Raw genomic sequence first — 20,655 nt, forward strand, 5'->3', positions numbered from 1 at the left:
TTTGCTGTTGCTTACGTTGTCAAATACGTGGAAAATTCCATATCACTATAAAACACGATGCTAGAAAACATTCTTGCAATCATAATTTAGTTACAAATAGTTTCTAACTATACCTTTAAATAACAACCAACAACCACAGTCTACATATCATCACGCAATTATCCCCGAAGGGGTATGCAGAGGCGCAACTAGGGCACCCACTTTTCGCCAAGTATGTTCCGTCCCATGATGTGATAGGGGGCGAGCCTATCGCCATATCGGGCAAAAATTCCAGACTCCGGGCTGATACTGAGCAGAAAAACCCAAATATCACTTTGCCCGACCCGGGATTCGAACCCAGGACCTCAGAGCGCTATTGTACCGGACATGCAATACAACTACGCCACCGAGGCAGTCAAACCACACTCTAACACTTGCAAAATTATATACATCTATACCAAAACCCTTAAATAAAGACTTATCCTCTTCTGTTAGCAGGTGGGGATAGTAATAGCGACACGACATCCACCTCCGCGATCGTGTCGACGCCCACGCACGAATACTACATACACGGCAAACGGATCAGCGATAATATGGTATGTACCACGAACCTTATAATAATAATAAAATAATATCAGCCCTGTATTATATACTTGCCCACTGCTGTGCACGGGCCTCCTCTACTACTGAGAGGGATTAGGCCTTAGTCCACCGAGCTGGCCTAGTGCGGATTAGTAGACTTCACACACCTTCGAAATTTCTATAGAGAAGTTCTCAGATGTGCAGGTTTCCTCACGATGTTTTCCTTCACCGTTAAAGCGAACGATAACTTCACAAAGAATACACACATGATTTTAGAAAACTCAGAGGTGTGTGCCCTTGGGATTTGAACCTGCGGACATTCGTCTCGGCAGTCCGTTCCACACCCAACTAGGCTATCGTCGCGTTTTTTTTGCCACGAACCTTGCCTATCCTTAAACTTGAACCATGGTTTGTTGAAGCTTATGCAGTGCCTCTGATGGGTAGACCTGGTAAGCTAAGCTCCCGCACTTCGCTCATGACGCCAACGTGGCTATTCTTGTGGCAAATGTCTTTCTGTGCACGCCCATGCATAAGGTTAATGACGTCATTATCACCATCAGGGTAGCGGATTGCATGTCTTGAATTGAAAACCTACCTAAAATATCCTTAGTTTTTCAGCTTATTAGTAATTTGGTCCTTCAACCCAGATATATCTGACAACGCATTGATACAATTAGTATTGAATATGTTTATAGGTAATTACTTTTTTCAGATGACCCACTTGCTTGCAAAAATCTTGCTTCCAACTGTACATACAATATAATTATTTAGTCAGCCATATTAGAATTTTTTGGTCCTTCAACCCGGACAAAAACAGTTACAAGTTAAAGTTAATATAAACTAAACTTAATATAAACGATTATAAAAACACAATGCATGCCATTGTGCACATATTGACAGAATATGCACTTAAATACTTTAGCCCCTCTCCCCTGGCCATGAAGGCCTCCAATTTCTTCGAGAGAAAATTATAATAGATTTATTTCACAGTTAAAAATTCCGCAAAACTGTACTTAAAACATATACCATCTTTCCAGGTGGTGTTAGAATGCACGGTGAAGAAAGACTTCCAGTACAACAAGGTGATGCCCACGTTCCACCACTGGGTGACTGACGAGAAGCGGTTCGGGCTGACCTTCCAGACGGCTGCAGACGCGAGGGCCTTCGACAAGGGAGTCCGGACTGCCATCGAGGAGCTGTTAGACGGTAAGCTGCTGTGGGAATAGGGTAAGGAGCTATTGGAAGACGGGGCTATAGGATTGCTTCAACATGGCAATGAACAACTGAGAAATATCAATCTATTTATTTTGCAAATATGGGTACATTATTAGGTGGCGTGTTTTATAAAATAGTGTTTTACCATATTTAGTCAAATGACGTGCAAAAATTACAATACAATGTGTTATAACATCATTACAATATATAAAATTTAATCTCAAAGTTAAGCTAAAACTAACATCATATTATGCGTTAGGTAGTAATCACTACATAGTATAAAACAAAGTCGCTTTCTCTGTCCCTATGTGTGCTTAAATCTTTAAAACTACGCAACGGATTCTGATGCGGTTTTTTATAGAGAGAGTGATTCAAGAGGAAGGTTTATATGTATAATAACATCCATTAAATAGTGGAGAAATACTGTTATTTTGTTATGTTATACCCGTGCGAAGCCAGAGCGGGCCGCTATGTTTTTATATACAACGTTCACAGTTTTTCTGTAGTGTATTTAGTATCAGCATTGCAGCCGTGCAAAGCCGGGGCGGGTCGCTAGTGATTACTATAACAGCAGTTACAATGTGTTACACAAAATTATTCCTGTTAATCTCTAATATTCAACTCATATAAGTTATTTCATTAATAAAGACACGCCACACCACTTTTGGGGACGACGCGCGGTAAGAGATCGGATCCGAGCCTCGGCTTCCACGCTATCTATCTTAATAATATAGCTGACGTAATAATTATATTAATTGGCAACTGGAAGTAAGATTTTTCTATTCTAAAAACCAAGGAGCAAGGGATCACCTGACAGAAAGTAATTACAAATTACATTTACAATACCAATGGTATCCATGCATTGTTAGTTATATCTGGGTTGAAGGACCAAATTTCTAATAAAAAATGGAAGAATAAGGATATTGTAGGTAGGCGGTTAGAGAAAGACGTGGGGCGTGTCTATGATATAATAACAGCTATATCAAGTAGAAGTAGAGTGGCGTAGTTGTATTACAGTGACTGTACTGCTGACGTCTTGGGTTAAACCCCCGGTTCGGGCAAAGTGCTATTAAGCTTTTCTATTTAGTATCAGCCCGGAGTCTAAAATTCGTGCCCAATATGGCAATAGACTCCTTACATCATGGGAATACGCACGTCGAAAAGTAGGCACACCAGTTGTGCTTCTGCTTACCCCTTCCGGAATAAAAGGCGAGAGTGTGTGTGTTTTAGTACTCTAGCAACTTTATACATCATATACTAATTATGTAGCTCGTGTAAATGCAATTAGTCTAGCGAATGATACATTCATCTTCCATCGTTGTTCGACATATCGCTGGCTCTCTTATAAGGATGATTTTAGATTTTGATTGATTTTTTTATCATTTTGTAAGTGCGAATATGTCGTGTTTGTAAGTGTGTTTCTAAATTAATGTGTGATGTTGCCGCTGCGACGAATTTTCTTAAAGTAGTGGCAGTAACGTGCAAGATTAAAATCACTTTTGATATTTATTTTGTTCCAAACTTACACTATTTTATTTTACATCTACGGTTTGAATAACTTATTGTAGTGTTCAAGATAAGTATGTGGTTTCATTTAGTAAGGAAATGACAAAAGATCTTGTATATAACTTAATTTGTACATAAAAATATATAAAACAGATCCTTGTAATAATGAGCTAACGATATTTAAAATGCGATGTCAAACTGGAGGTAGACTATCAGCCCATAGCGACCGTATACAAAAAAACTTCCATAGTGGCTCAAGTGAGTCGCGTTCTGGGATCAGCCTGTATATCCAGTTTCAAACCGGCATAATTGTGTAGACTGGCAAGGGGTAATCATCTCTAATTAGTCGTCAGTCTGGACCCCACACCACTTACCATCAGATACAGTGGGGTCACTTGGTACTCGCTTAAAAGTATTGTGGTTCACATATAAGATCGAAAGCATTGACGTATATTCTATAGACTCAAACGTCCATATAAACTATTTGTTCAAAATCTGAACTAAAATGGCAACCAAAACGTCACTGTTATAACCTATTTATTCCCTTGTACAACAAATAATTGTCCTTATTTGACTAATATTTTTTATTCACATCCAGGTTTGCACTTAGTCTCGCGTTTTTATATTATGAGCGCTACTACGTACACAACCAAAAGCATCAATATTGACATCATGCTTAAATCAATTTGAATGGATTGCAGTTCAATTCAGTTGAACACAATGAATGTTCGGTACGCCAAATTTACGTAGTACATATATATCGATATTCGAAAATGTTCGGTATATACCAATGTACTACAAATACTATTGAAGTACAATTTATTTTATTATATGGAATGTGTAAAAGTACCCTGTGAACTAATTTATCTAATGTGTTTTCTTTTGCCTCCCTACCGTATACTGGATTTCTCCACGGTGAGTTAAACATATTAAAATAAATCAATTTTTTAAGGCACCAAAAGTGGGTACCATTTTCGTCACAGTTCTCTGCTTTACTGATCTAAGAGTGACATATCCTAGTAATACACTTGTCGATCAAACATATCAGCCGAAATATGTCCACTGCTGGACATGGGCCTCCCACAAAGATGTCCAGGTCGACCTATTGACAGCGGCCCGCATCCAGCGATCTTCTGTGACTTTTTTATCACCATTAACGGTTGTAGAAAGCCATCTTGTCTAGTCCCTGGTGTATGATCTCTAGAAAGTGTTGACAAGTCAACTCTGATGATACTTGTGGTTACTTAAACTCAAAACCTTACAGGTAGTCGTATTAATATTAATACCACTAGAGTGAAAAGGCTATAAGTCTAACCTGTATATAAAGCCTGATTCTTGCCGGCTTCCCTTTTGTAATTTATGTGAAATTTTAATTATCATTAGTATAACCACCTATAAGTTATGTCGGGATCCCTTTCGCCACGCCAGTTTGGTTTCGGATATTTTTCTATAAAACTTAAATAAAACACTAATCAAATACTGTCAAACAGGCTGGCAGATTCGGATATTTTTCAACAGACTTTAATAAATTACCCTTTTTCCCAATACGTCCAACTAGACCTCTAGAGACTTTCCCGCCCTGACACCCACCATTACAACTCCTGTAAGTCAGGATCATCAGTGACACGCATTTTATGACACCGAGCAGTGAAGCTCGCCGAGTCTCAGGGAAAACTAATTTCTCATTATCCCGCAACGAAATTAATCAAATAGAAAGATAAGGAGGAGTTGGAAATATTAATTGTCTACTTCCCTCAATAGCAATCCAACTAGACCTCTGTCAACCCTAAATAAATACATTGATACATTTGTGTTCAGGTCTGGGTGGGGCATGGCCATCACTTCACGCGTACAAAAAACACAACCCAGCGCCCAAAGAGGACGACGAGGAACAAAACATCTTCGAGGTAACAATCACTGCAATGTATTTTTGTCACACAAAGCCTGTTTATGTAATAGTTCATGTAAAAAAAATCATAATGTTTGTATATATGTAATATCCTGAAACTATGAAATACTTTCCCCTCATGACTCATTCGTTCAAAGTTTCGTTTCTTTGAGTTACCATTAAGAATCATATAACTTTCTCCATGTGAAATTTCCTCTGTGTATAGTTTACCATTTGACGTGTTTTCCATGCATAACTTATTAGTTTAGTAGCTTAGTAGTAGTGGTCGCTAGTCGCCAGTCGCCAGTCGCCAGTTGTGTTTGTTGTGCAGTGCCTGAACCTGCCGTCGGGGGGCTCCCGCGAGGAGGGTCGGCGCGACCTGCAGACTCCCATCCTCGCGCCCATCACGCTGCCCGCACACCCGCTCAACGGACACGGTAATACAACGGGAATATTTTTCGGATATTTTCGGATTTCTGCCATATCCGAACCATAACGGATTTGCTGTAGCTTAGTGGGCAAATATAGTCAACATTTCTTGGGCATAGCATAGGCATTTCTTGTATATCCGAATGTTGCCGTATTATCGGATATTTAGTATATTCATAATCACTTTAAAACTCCAAAGTACAATCCGCCATCTTCAATTAAAATTTTGGTTACAAAAATATATCCGCAAAAATACTCACACGTCAATAAATATCCGTTGCAGAGTCGATGAAGCAGTACGAAGTGCAGTACGACGAGAAGACCAGCACCGAGGACGACAACGAGAGGTGCCACTACGTACAACTATCCGCCGTGAGTATCCGCACACACACACAAACACACGCATGCATACACACAAACATGTACCCGAACGCACAAACATACGTACACGCACACATACACAAACACACACCCTCACGCACACACTATTATACACATGCAAACGCACACACTCAAACACGTACACGAATGCATAAACACACGTGTACAAGCACACATAAATACACACTATTTATGATATTTGGGTTTTTCTGCTCAGTATCAGCCCGGAGTCTGGAATTTGTGCCCGATATGGCGATAGGCTCGCCCCCTATCACATCATGGGACGGAACATACTTGGCGAAAAGTGGGTGCCATAGTGGCGCCTCTGCATACCCCTTCGGGGATAAAATGCGTGATGTTATGTATGTATGTAAATACACACGTGCACGCTCACATCCCTACGCTACCTGTACACAAACTTTTGTTATGTGTATTCCGACCAATGATGTGATGGGACGATCCCATCGCCAGACACTCCAGACTCCAGATATTGGACTGAAAACCCAATATCATTAGAATACTTACGGATAAAGGAAAGAAATATTGATACTGTTGGGCGGTCGTATCGCTTACCATCAGGCGAACGACACACCTGCCTTGTTAAAACGAAATAAAAAAAGGACCCAAAAATCACTGACTATTCTAACTGCAAAGCTAATAATATTAACGTGTTCCATGATTTAGCAAACACATAAGCAAATTGACATCATGAATAGCAATTCAGCAAAGTTTATAATGAGCGTAAAAACACAAAATTAATTAGGGAGGAAATATGAAACTTAGAAAGATTTAATTCAGGTAGTTAGTTGAATGTAACCATAATATTTATTTTTAATTTTACATATCATAGTTACAATAATCATGATTGGGCACAAGTTTTGGAGTACAATTCAGATTACTAACTTTAGCTTTTATGTTTCTCTGAATTTTTTTATACATCTTAAATAGACAACGAAATAATATAAACTACTTATATCCCTCTCAGGGCCCTTATTCTGTATGATAGTGTAAACGCGTAACGCGGCCGTGTCATGTTATCTTCGAGAAATGTGCGTGGAATGGTATTCTGTAAGCCAAATTTCTATAGTCCTAAACATGACGCGTTGTGTTCCGTGCTTGTTACGCGCTGTTAAAATAACGTGCGGGATAGAGAATAAGGGCCCTGTAGTAGAGGAGGCCCGCGCCCAACAGTGGGACGTTATATAATACAGGGCTGATATTATTATTATTATCTTTATTGCAGGTGCACGAGTACACATACCCGCAGGGTCAAGGCGTCATTAGCTCGGAGAAGTCCACGCCCAACACCAAGCCACCGCTACTCAAAAGGGACTCAGGTGATAATACCATTCTTCGGCACACAGTTGCCACAAATGAATATATAGGGTTAAATGTTTGATTACTTCATTATTTTATTACTAACGTAATTTTTCACGTTAAATCCACGAGCAAAAGCTACTACTATATTAGTCCGTAGATTCTTTCTCAGAACTAAAGTTGCACCATGTACTTTTATAGAAAAAAGTAGCCTTTATATGATCAATATAAAAAGCATAGCCTATCTGTGTGTAAATATTTATCTAAATCTGTTCCGCAACCACTGCTTTCATCTCAAATACACCCCAAAAATCTCCAGAAACTCACGTTTATAATTTTACTTAGTTCTTAATCATAATGTATAACTTGCAGGGTCGCTAAAGAAGTCCACGTACACCGCGCCTCCGCCACTGCCAGGGAAGAAAACCATCGAAACCTTCCAGGGACGGCTCAAATGCAGGTATGTTTATTATCCGACAATATTTATTTTATTTATTTGTTTATTTACTAGTACACCAACGACATGTCACAATACAATATAACGATATTTAAATATATAGGAATTTTTACAGTATGAAATGCCTTTACAGGAGTATACAACATTTAAGGGTTTCAGAGCAAGAAGAAGAAAAATTATAAGAAAGACTAGCTTTTGCCCGCGGCTCCGCCCGCGTTATAAAGTTTTCAGGCTAAAGTTTTCCGTTATAAAAGTAGTAGTTTCCGGGAGCCTATGTTCTTCCCAGGGTCTCAAACTATCTCCATATCAAATTTCATCTTAATACGTTGGGTAGTTTTTGAGTTTAACACGTTCAGCCAGACAGATGCAGCGGGGACTTTGTTTTATAATATATTTTTAGAATTTTTTAAGAGGAACAATCCCGTCATACATCATTGTTGCATAACTTTAACCGTTTACGCAGCGCAGGCAACGGAAGCTCTCAAAACTAATAATTTTCTCCGTTTTTGCAACATGTTTCATTATTGCTCCGCTCCTATTGGGTATAGCGTGATGATATATAGCCTATAGCACTTCACGAACAAAGGGCTATCCAACGCAAAAAGAATTTTTCAGTTTTGACCGGTATTTCCTAAGATGAGCCATTACTGCTCCGCTCCTATTGGGTATAGCGTGATGTTATATAGCCTATAGCACTCCACGAACAAAGGGCTATCCAACGCAAAAAGAATTTTTCAGTTTTGACCGGTATTTCCTAAGATGAGCCATTACTGCTCCGCTCCTATTGGGTATAGCGTGATGTTATATAGCCTATAGCACTCCACGAACAAAGGGCTATCCAACGCAAAAAGAATTTTTCGATTTGGACCGGTAGTTCCTGAGCTTAGCGCGTTCAAACAAACAAACAAACAAACAAACAAACAAACTCTTCAGCTTTATATAATAGTATAGATTGCACGATAACAGTATACATACATTGAATATTTACGATAATAACACTACTTACATTCATACAATAACGTTAACAATACAACCAGTACCAGAATATGAACGAATAAAGACCACGGCCACACGTCACGTAGGCAGTCAGTCGAAAGCGGGCCGCCATTTTGCCAACCCGCGACACCCGTTTGCCCTTTGTACCTCAGTGTTTTAAATGTATGCAACTTTAAAATACTCTGTCTAAGCAGCAAAAGCAACCCGTTTCCTTTTACTATACATGCTTCGGGGAGCATTGCCGTTATGTAAAAATGGAAATAATCATTCAAGATTGAATAGGCTCTTAAGACAATAGTAAAATAATGCCATGTATTAATTATTCATTAAAAGAAAAGTAATAAAAAAATAACAATATATTTCATTTTAGTAAAAAATCATAATTTATTGAAATGAAATATATATTCGATTCCAATAATAGACATGAAAAAAATGCCAGAAAATATGCAAATTCCATATAGTCTAAACAATGTCCATATAGTATAGAACCCCATAAGTTATTTGCATAGTGTTACTCATCATGCCAAAGAGTAGGAAGACTTCAAAAACTTTTTTTATTACTTTGAATGTCGAGGCGAGCTTGTTCGCCTGATGGTAAACGATACGACCGCCCATAAACAGTAGAAACAGTAACACCTTGAGTTACAATTGTTCGGTATCCCACTGCGCTCGCCATCCTGAGACATGAGATGTCTTATTATATTCAGCAGTTACACTGGCTACAATGTCCTTCAAACTAGTGACTACACACTGCTGCTTGGCGGTCGAAATAGACATTGCAGTGGTACCTACCCAGGCGGACTCTCACATATGAGAGACCTACCACCAATGACCACCATTCCTTGCAAAGACCTTACGTACATTCTCAAAATTCCTCAGTGGTAGAGACGTAGTGTTCCACAGTTATAGTAATCAATTACAATAATAATGTTTAACTCAACAGGCACTGTCACGAGTGGTACCTGGAGAGCGCCAACCGCGCCGGCTCGTGCGAGTACGCGCCCGACTGCTGCCGCGCCTGCGTCGACTGCGTGTCCTGCATCAAGTGCGCGCAGGTACTAGGGGCTGGACCGGACACTAACATTAGTATAATATCACAACCGCGCCGGCTCGTGCGAGTACGCGCCCGACTGCTGCCGCGCCTGCGTCGACTGCGTGTCCTGCATCAAGTGCGCGCAGGTACTAGGGGCTGGACCGGACACTAACATTAGTATAATATCACAACCGCGCCGGCTCGTGCGAGTACGCGCCCGACTGCTGCCGCGCCTGCGTCGACTGCGTGTCCTGCATCAAGTGCGCGCAGGTACTAGGGGGCTGGACCGGACACTAACATTAGTATAATATCACAACCGCGCCGGCTCGTGCGAGTACGCGCCCGACTGCTGCCGCGCCTGCGTCGACTGCGTGTCCTGCATCAAGTGCGCGCAGGTACTAGGGGGGGCTGGACCGGACACTAACATTAGTATAATATCACAACCGCGCCGGCTCGTGCGAGTACGCGCCCGACTGCTGCCGCGCCTGCGTCGACTGCGTGTCCTGCATCAAGTGCGCGCAGGTACTAGGGGGCTGGACCGGACACTAACATTAGTATAATATCACAACCGCGCCGGCTCGTGCGAGTACGCGCCCGACTGCTGCCGCGCCTGCGTCGACTGCGTGTCCTGCATCAAGTGCGCGCAGGTACTAGGGGCTGGACCGGACACTAACATTAGTATAATATCACAACCGCGCCGGCTCGTGCGAGTACGCGCCCGACTGCTGCCGCGCCTGCGTCGACTGCGTGTCCTGCATCAAGTGCGCGCAGGTACTAGGGGGCTGGACCGGACACTAACATTAGTATAATATCACAACCGCGCCGGCTCGTGCGAGTACGCGCCCGACTGCTGCCGCGCCTGCGTCGACTGCGTGTCCTGCATCAAGTGCGCGCAGGTACTAGGGGGCTGGACCGGACACTAACATTAGTATAATATCACAACCGCGCCGGCTCGTGCGAGTACGCGCCCGACTGCTGCCGCGCCTGCGTCGACTGCGTGTCCTGCATCAAGTGCGCGCAGGTACTAGGGGGCTGGACCGGACACTAACATTAGTATAATATCACAACCGCGCCGGCTCGTGCGAGTACGCGCCCGACTGCTGCCGCGCCTGCGTCGACTGCGTGTCCTGCATCAAGTGCGCGCAGGTACTAGGGGGCTGGACCGGACACTAACATTAGTATAATATCACAACCGCGCCGGCTCGTGCGAGTACGCGCCCGACTGCTGCCGCGCCTGCGTCGACTGCGTGTCCTGCATCAAGTGCGCGCAGGTACTAGGGGGCTGGACCGGACACTAACATTAGTATAATATCACAACCGCGCCGGCTCGTGCGAGTACGCGCCCGACTGCTGCCGCGCCTGCGTCGACTGCGTGTCCTGCATCAAGTGCGCGCAGGTACTAGGGGGCTGGACCGGACACTAACATTAGTATAATATCACAACCGCGCCGGCTCGTGCGAGTACGCGCCCGACTGCTGCCGCGCCTGCGTCGACTGCGTGTCCTGCATCAAGTGCGCGCAGGTACTAGGGGCTGGACCGGACACTAACATTAGTATAATATCACAACCGCGCCGGCTCGTGCGAGTACGCGCCCGACTGCTGCCGCGCCTGCGTCGACTGCGTGTCCTGCATCAAGTGCGCGCAGGTACTAGGGGCTGGACCGGACACTAACATTAGTATAATATCACAACCGCGCCGGCTCGTGCGAGTACGCGCCCGACTGCTGCCGCGCCTGCGTCGACTGCGTGTCCTGCATCAAGTGCGCGCAGGTACTAGGGGGCTGGACCGGACACTAACATTAGTATAATATCACAACCGCGCCGGCTCGTGCGAGTACGCGCCCGACTGCTGCCGCGCCTGCGTCGACTGCGTGTCCTGCATCAAGTGCGCGCAGGTACTAGGGGGCTGGACCGGACACTAACATTAGTATAATATCACAACCGCGCCGGCTCGTGCGAGTACGCGCCCGACTGCTGCCGCGCCTGCGTCGACTGCGTGTCCTGCATCAAGTGCGCGCAGGTACTAGGGGGCTGGACCGGACACTAACATTAGTATAATATCACAACCGCGCCGGCTCGTGCGAGTACGCGCCCGACTGCTGCCGCGCCTGCGTCGACTGCGTGTCCTGCATCAAGTGCGCGCAGGTACTAGGGGGCTGGACCGGACACTAACATTAGTATAATATCACAACCGCGCCGGCTCGTGCGAGTACGCGCCCGACTGCTGCCGCGCCTGCGTCGACTGCGTGTCCTGCATCAAGTGCGCGCAGGTACTAGGGGCTGGACCGGACACTAACATTAGTATAATATCACAACCGCGCCGGCTCGTGCGAGTACGCGCCCGACTGCTGCCGCGCCTGCGTCGACTGCGTGTCCTGCATCAAGTGCGCGCAGGTACTAGGGGCTGGACCGGACACTAACATTAGTATAATATCACAACCGCGCCGGCTCGTGCGAGTACGCGCCCGACTGCTGCCGCGCCTGCGTCGACTGCGTGTCCTGCATCAAGTGCGCGCAGGTACTAGGGGGCTGGACCGGACACTAACATTAGTATAATATCACAACCGCGCCGGCTCGTGCGAGTACGCGCCCGACTGCTGCCGCGCCTGCGTCGACTGCGTGTCCTGCATCAAGTGCGCGCAGGTACTAGGGGCTGGACCGGACACTAACATTAGTATAATATCACAACCGCGCCGGCTCGTGCGAGTACGCGCCCGACTGCTGCCGCGCCTGCGTCGACTGCGTGTCCTGCATCAAGTGCGCGCAGGTACTAGGGGCTGGACCGGACACTAACATTAGTATAATATCACAACCGCGCCGGCTCGTGCGAGTACGCGCCCGACTGCTGCCGCGCCTGCGTCGACTGCGTGTCCTGCATCAAGTGCGCGCAGGTACTAGGGGCTGGACCGGACACTAACATTAGTATAATATCACAACCGCGCCGGCTCGTGCGAGTACGCGCCCGACTGCTGCCGCGCCTGCGTCGACTGCGTGTCCTGCATCAAGTGCGCGCAGGTACTAGGGGCTGGACCGGACACTAACATTAGTATAATATCACAACCGCGCCGGCTCGTGCGAGTACGCGCCCGACTGCTGCCGCGCCTGCGTCGACTGCGTGTCCTGCATCAAGTGCGCGCAGGTACTAGGGGCTGGACCGGACACTAACATTAGTATAATATCACAACCGCGCCGGCTCGTGCGAGTACGCGCCCGACTGCTGCCGCGCCTGCGTCGACTGCGTGTCCTGCATCAAGTGCGCGCAGGTACTAGGGGCTGGACCGGACACTAACATTAGTATAATATCACAACCGCGCCGGCTCGTGCGAGTACGCGCCCGACTGCTGCCGCGCCTGCGTCGACTGCGTGTCCTGCATCAAGTGCGCGCAGGTACTAGGGGTGCTGGACCGGACACTAACATTAGTATAATATCACAACCGCGCCGGCTCGTGCGAGTACGCGCCCGACTGCTGCCGCGCCTGCGTCGACTGCGTGTCCTGCATCAAGTGCGCGCAGGTACTAGGGGGGGGCTGGACCGGACACAAACATTAGTATAATATCACAACCGCGCCGGCTCGTGCGAGTACGCGCCCGACTGCTGCCGCGCCTGCGTCGACTGCGTGTCCTGCATCAAGTGCGCGCAGGTACTAGGGGCTGGACCGGACACTAACATTAGTATAATATCACAACCGCGCCGGCTCGTGCGAGTACGCGCCCGACTGCTGCCGCGCCTGCGTCGACTGCGTGTCCTGCATCAAGTGCGCGCAGGTACTAGGGGCTGGACCGGACACTAACATTAGTATAATATCACAACCGCGCCGGCTCGTGCGAGTACGCGCCCGACTGCTGCCGCGCCTGCGTCGACTGCGTGTCCTGCATCAAGTGCGCGCAGGTACTAGGGGGCTGGACCGGACACTAACATTAGTATAATATCACAACCGCGCCGGCTCGTGCGAGTACGCGCCCGACTGCTGCCGCGCCTGCGTCGACTGCGTGTCCTGCATCAAGTGCGCGCAGGTACTAGGGGCTGGACCGGACACTAACATTAGTATAATATCACAACCGCGCCGGCTCGTGCGAGTACGCGCCCGACTGCTGCCGCGCCTGCGTCGACTGCGTGTCCTGCATCAAGTGCGCGCAGGTACCAGGGGGGGCTGGACCGGACACTAACATTAGTATAATATCACTACATAGTATAAAACAAAGTCGCTTTCTCTGTCCCTATGTGTGCTTCAATCTGTAAAACTACGCAACGGATTTTGATGCGGTTTTTTTTTAATAGATAGCGTGGTCCAAGAAGAAGGTTTATATGTATAATAACATCCATTAAATAGTGGAGAAATACTGTTATTTTGTTATGTTATACCCGTGCGAAGCCAGAGCGGGCCGCTATGTTTTTATATAAAACGTTCACAGTTTTTTTGTAGTGTATTTAATATCAGCATTGCACCCGTGCGAAGCCGGGGCGGGTCGCTGCTATATAATAATAACAGCCTTGCATTATATACTGTCCCACTGCTGGGCACGGGCCTCCTCTACTACTATAGGGGTAAGGCCTTAGTCCACCACGCTGGCCTAGTGCGGATTGGTAGACTTCACACACCCTCGAAGTTCCTATAAAGAACTTCTCAGATATGCAGGTTTCCTCACGATGTTTTCCTTCACCGTTAAAGCGAACTATAATTCACAAAGAATACACACATGATTTTAGAAAAGTCAGAGGTGTGTGCCCTTGGGATTTGAATCTGCGGACATTCGTCTTGGAAGTCCATTCCACATCAATTAGGCTATCGCCGCTTTTACCATGTGGCTGTACCATGTCACGGACGAAATATGATCCACGCTTAGCTGACCTATTACGGTGCTTTAGGCGAAAGAAAACTGTGCCACTATTTCGATATGATTTTTTAAGGTCCCAAGTGCATGATGACGGTGGAGTGAGACTCCCCCTTAGAAACTAGCGCCTTAACTACAACGTGGGGCGACCGAGAACCAGCACTGATTATAATCAAAATGTGTCTAATGAATGCGCCGCGAACGTATCATAATGAACCATTTTTGGCTTTTGCTATAAAAACGTTAACATATTTTTTAATACTTATGGTGTTCAATAAAGTGTTAAAATAAAACAAATAAAGAAAACATTACCTAATAGTCCCAAAACTATTGATAAGTAATCTCTCAATTCTATTCTTATATTTCTTCTTTCTTCTATACAATTTTTGGAGTACATTTCTGCATATAATGCCTCGGTGAAGTTATATTAGATGTACGACACGGCTCTGAAGTTCTGGATTCCAATCCCAGGTCAGGCAAAATTATATTAGGTTTTTCTACTCAGTATCAAGTCTAGAATTAATGCTCGATATGTCGATAGGCACGCTCTCTATCACAACATGGGAAGGAACACAGGTTAACAGCAGGTATCCTGGTTGCACCTCTGCCTATCCCTTCAAGGATAAAGACGTGACGTGTTTTGTTATTATATAATTAGTACTGGGCAGAATGAGAGGTAGAAAGTATTCGTCAATTTATAAAAATGATTCTGACAATATTAAAATCCATACCAAACCGCAATCAATGTAAAATTGATAGAAAAACAATCAACGGTCTCCAAGCAACACCTTTGAACAACATATTGCAAAAATATTTGACTTAATTTTACGGTCACCTGTCTGTCATTATGAACCCTCTTAGGGAATAGTACTAATTTAAATAATGTCTTCCAGTGTCTGGTGTACCACTGCGGATGGGACTCTGAGGGCGACGCCGTGAACCGACCCTGCGCCTGCGCACCGCCTCACACCACCTGCGCCGTGCGGTAAATAGTATTAAGTTGATTAATAATAATATAACTTATTTTTACAGCTCTTTTTTACATGTTGGTTATTTTGTATCCACCCAGATAGCAACCAAAAGACACGAGGTGTAAGACCCGCCATAGTGGCGTAAGCGTGTCGGTTCCAGGAACAACCTGTGTACAACCGATTTCATACAGGCCGGCATTATTATGTCGACTGGCGAGAGTTAACCATTTCTTGCAATCAGGGACAGTTTACTGTGTCCGTACAGATAATTATATATTCTGTACATTTCTAGTAACCCTTTTGCCTTAAGAGCGTTTACGTGCCGCGCGTGAAGTCAACTATAGGTAATTCTTCGCAAAATTCACTCACACAGAGCCGTTTCGTAGCTGTGTGCGTAGAGTTAGCGCATCGGCTATCTTTTATAGTCAGACCAACCAATTTTGATCTTTTCGCTTTAATTATCTAATTGGAATGTAACTTATGATTTATGAATTTATGATAAATGAAGAATTCTATTATTAAATATATAAGAATTCATCATGAAATAGTTTATATGTATCATTTTGTAATTATAAAAAAATAAACATTTTTAACAAATTTTAACGGCAATTTTACAAATTGTTATTTTCACTTTTAAATGCAAATGCTTAAAAATTTAAGCATTTGCATTTAGAAAGTACCCTTTAGTAAAGTGGAGCTCATCATGAAGCCGAAAGATAGGCACCAGAACTCCGTAATCAGACAATAAATCAGGAAAATTACTGTGCTACGATGTTTATAATGGACCACATAATTACTCCATAGATCTGCAGTTTTTAATATTTAGCGTATTGAAAGTTTAAATTAAGTCATTAGAAATTACATATTGGAATTTATATTTTGAGTCAGAAGGTGTATGTAATGAGATGTCATTTTTAAGTGTATAACTAAAAAGTGAGAAATAAAAGACTTCTTTTCGGAAGTTGGTTATATTTTTTGGATAGTTTTTTTAATAGGTATTGCTTCTCAGTGACATCGATCATCAATCGATCGATTGTACATCCATGTATAACAATTTACTAGTTTTATATCCATAGTTTTGCATAATATTTGCGACACACGACGAAGCAAAATAGATGGTTCTGTACCTTTTTTGACCAACAGCAGTCAGCTTTGACTGTAAATATGGGAATACCGTCTTTTACATCGCCACAGGCAACATCTTTATCAGTTTCTTCCCTAGCGGCCTCTTGCATCCTGTCCTCTGCAGCTAATTTCAATCATTTAGCTAACTCGTCGTAACATTTCATGTAAACATTTTGCGTTAATATTGGTAAATCTATGGAAGCTAACTGTTCGTTTAAATTTGATCTACCAACTTCAGTCATCATAGCTCCATTCACAGTTCCACGATATACGTCCATACTATCAGTATATCTCTTAGCGCTTAAATAGCTTAAATTCCATATTGCACATATTACACTTCATTAAAAATGTTGACTGCAAGCAAACATTCTCTTTCAATAGTTGTAAATGTTCGATACTACAACCTGTTGCTCTGTTGTGGTTATTGAGTGTTTTAATTTGATCCAAAAAATATTGAAAATCTATAATTTTGCGGCTTTTAATAACCTTATTTATTTTGAGTGTAATATCAGGCACGATTACCTAAAAATTAAAAAATATATAGAATATACTATTATTGTTATCGAAGTTTACGCAAACACTACATACTTAAATAAAACTGCATATGGATCTAGACGCGTTTAATTTATACAAGTATAATGACGCCGAAACCTGCACAGGGTTAAACGTCAGTATAAAATTATATGTAAAATTGATGTGAGCGTGTAAACCTAAACTAGCCCAAATAGTTAAGAAGATAGGTATACTAACTACTACTAGTAGTTTTATTCACTAGCTACATAAATTACCAAATCCCTTATTTCTAAGGTTCAAAGAGGAGAAAGATATAGGATTCCGTCTCTCGTCACTTGAATTTTCTTAACAGTGCGCATCAGTGAACACAAAACCTTGTTATTTGAAAGTAAGCGTACCTATGCATTATGCAAAAATCAGCCAAGTGCGAGTGGGACTCGCGCAATGGGTATTTGGCGAGTTGTAAACGTTTTGACAACGGGACAGCAAAGTGATTCTATAAGGCTAAGAACTCACGAAGCGGTTTTACTCGCGCCCGCCGTGGTTGAGAAACGGCTGTTTTATTTCCAAACTCATGACGACCGGAGATCTGTGCGATTTGTAACCACCGCGGTTCCGATTATGTCCTGCAAACTTGGCGAGCGATTATCGCAAGGCGGGCGGTTACAAGATGGACAGTTAACGGTCAGTTGAGTTCCAGAACGCCATGGACAAATATCGGAAACGATCACGATGGAGGAAAATGGCGTCAGATTTCTGTAACCACCCTCCCCTACCGACTACTGCAGTCGCCCACCTACTAACCACAGAGCGCGCTGGTGCTACCGTGGCCCGCACGATTCTACTAGTTGGCCGCCAATACAGCGGGTACCGCATACAACCAGCACGCCGCGGGCGTAAAACGAGTTTTGAAATGTGCGTTTAGTCCATTGAAATGTTACAATTTAAGGACCGAATATTGCATTTTTGGAGGACGCAATTTTATTTTTGGGCCATGTGTGGGGGGTCAATAGAAGCTTAACCTCAAGTTTGTGGGGTCGCCACCCTTGTCCCCGGCCGCCATCTTGTAAAAAGGGGTGAAAACACTTTTTTCGCGATATCTCGGAAACTATACGTCTTACAAAAATTTTGTAAAGCCATAATTTGTAGCAAATTGTTTTGCCTGCAAATATGTTTTTTTCTCCTTTATCCCCAAATGGTAACTCATACCTTTTCTACCTGCATAACATTCGATAAGTTAAATTTGGTAAGTTCTATGGCAAAGAAAAGAGTTAGGAATAAATAAGTAAAGTTGTACGAATTTAACAAAAAAATTGTAATAATATATTTACAATAAAAAAATCAAAAATAAGTTAAACATTTTGTTTCGACCGGATTCTCATGAGCATTGACGAACCCGGTAAACTTTGGAGCGCTGTAACAGCGTTTTAAATGAATGAAATAAAAAAATATAGGGAACAATTTTCCTCAAAAGATCATTTACAAGTTAGTTTGAGGTAATTTTTGTAAAATGTAAAAAGTTATAGAGCAAAAAGAAAACTTTTATAAACATTTTCTCACATTTTTGCTTATAACTTCTTTAATTTTTAATTTAGGGCAAAAAGTTATATAAACATATTTGTAGGCAAAACAATTTGCTACAAATTATGACTTTACAAAATTTATGTAAGACGCATAGTTTCCGAGATATCGCGAAAAAGTGTTTGCACCCCTTTTTCCATGATGGTGGCAAGGGGACAAGGGGGGAAATAAAATTGGGTCCTCTAAAAATACAAAGCTCATGTAACATTTCAATGGGCTAATTGTTTTAGCTTAAGGTTCCATTTTTTCCTTCGAGTAACTATGCTCAAGTGTTTAATGAGTAAAAAGCAACAACCATAACTACAGACGCATGTTATAACATTAGTACATCAATCTTTTAGCTTTTGCTTTAGCCGAAGTTTCAGCGTTGTTACGTTTCCTTTTCTTGCCTAGAAATAGCTTTACTTCCCATTGTGTCTGAAACATAATAATATAATAATAATTTATAGTAACTACTAAAATTATTGTCAATCATTAAAGAAAAAATATTTTACTTACTAAAGTACTAAGATGTGGCAATCACTGTATACACGTGACTATTTTTCTACGCACAGCAAAGTCCAACTGAGTCTCGCCGGAGCGACGAGCGATACGTCCTCTCTAGAAAGCCTCAAGGCGGACTAATTTGAAACGATTTGCGCGTTGCGTTTTATAGTGGTATTTAAAATATTTATAGAAAAATAACAGAACTAATTTTGTAGAATTTTTAAATTGTATGTTTTAAGGAGATGTTCTTCTATTATAGTAATCCAATATTATATTCAATTAAGTAAGATATAGTGATAAAAAAATCATTTACATGACCAACATTTCGGAAATTTTCGAATTCTTTGAATTTTTATTTCTCATGAATTAAACATAAAAAGATATTTTTCTCTACTAACTTTTTCTTCAGGATCTTTTTAGTTAGATAAAAATAACATATTGTTATGTTCCTTAGTGGTTTAAGATATTTTGAGCTTCGAAATAGACGTTCGAAGCGCAAATTTGAAAACCTCTGTTCAGTAATCATTAAACAATTTACAAATACTCAATAAATCTAAAAATTTTCTCTACTAACTTTTTAGACAACAAAATTTTCTATAATAATTACTAATTCATATGTTTTAAAATAATGTTTTGATGGATATTATCTCCTTCGAAAAGTGCTGTTTTTGAGACATACGGCGCGCGGATGCGTAAACGCTCTTAAAAAAGTTATATCGATTTTTTAATCAACTTCAAAATGGAGATTCTCAACGCGTATGTATTTTTAATGTAAGTACATCGATTATTTTGAAATTTGAGTCTTATTTCTGTTGGTAGAAGACTTAAAACGTTCATCTCTTATTCAACTTGTGGATGCGGCGGTTATTCAATCAATGATCAATAAGCGGGTGTCGCTACATGTGTTCCAACACTCACACTTACATTTTTATTAAATATAACAAATCCGCCTTCCTTATTGGCCATAGTCACAATCATTGGTACAGTTATGAGCTAACACGTAAAACTATAAGTATATATCCATAACAGGAAAATCCAAACCACGCCAAAAAACAAAACTGGCACTCTCAAAGCAGATTCTTTATTTTCCTGGCCGAACTATATTAATATAACTGAATATTGTATGTTAGTAATAAACACATTGTAATGGTGTGCAGATGGGTGGCGATCGTGGCTCTGAGCCTGGTGGTGCCGTGCCTGTGTTGCTACGTGCCGCTGCGCTGCGCTCACCGGGCAGCGGCGCGCGCACTCCTGCCGGCGGCGCCTACGCGCCCCACCACCACCAGCCCAGGGACCACGACTCAGCACCACACCGCCGGGGGACACGTGCCAGGACCCACGGACACCTAAGTGGATATCCCGGA

The 20,655-nt window shown here is 43.1% G+C and overlaps 1 protein-coding gene across 1 annotated transcript; it reads left to right on the forward strand.

Annotated features, from left to right (window-relative positions):
• Positions 1–455: 455 nt before the first annotated feature.
• Positions 456–20,641, forward strand: LOC115454105 (sprouty-related, EVH1 domain-containing protein 2-like; the record flags this gene model as incomplete). Its single annotated transcript, XM_037445714.1, has 10 exons — positions 456–575; positions 1,599–1,767; positions 5,101–5,189; positions 5,502–5,607; positions 5,883–5,971; positions 7,224–7,317; positions 7,670–7,757; positions 9,694–9,805; positions 15,509–15,600; positions 20,449–20,641. Coding segments are annotated over 10 exons (1,152 nt in total), but the record flags the coding sequence as incomplete, so codon positions are not given.
• Between the last annotated feature and the right edge of the window lie 14 nt (positions 20,642–20,655).

The sequence above is a fragment of the Manduca sexta genome, unplaced genomic scaffold (genome assembly GCF_014839805.1).
Source record: "Manduca sexta isolate Smith_Timp_Sample1 unplaced genomic scaffold, JHU_Msex_v1.0 HiC_scaffold_200, whole genome shotgun sequence".
NCBI classification, from domain to species: domain Eukaryota; kingdom Metazoa; phylum Arthropoda; class Insecta; order Lepidoptera; family Sphingidae; genus Manduca; species Manduca sexta.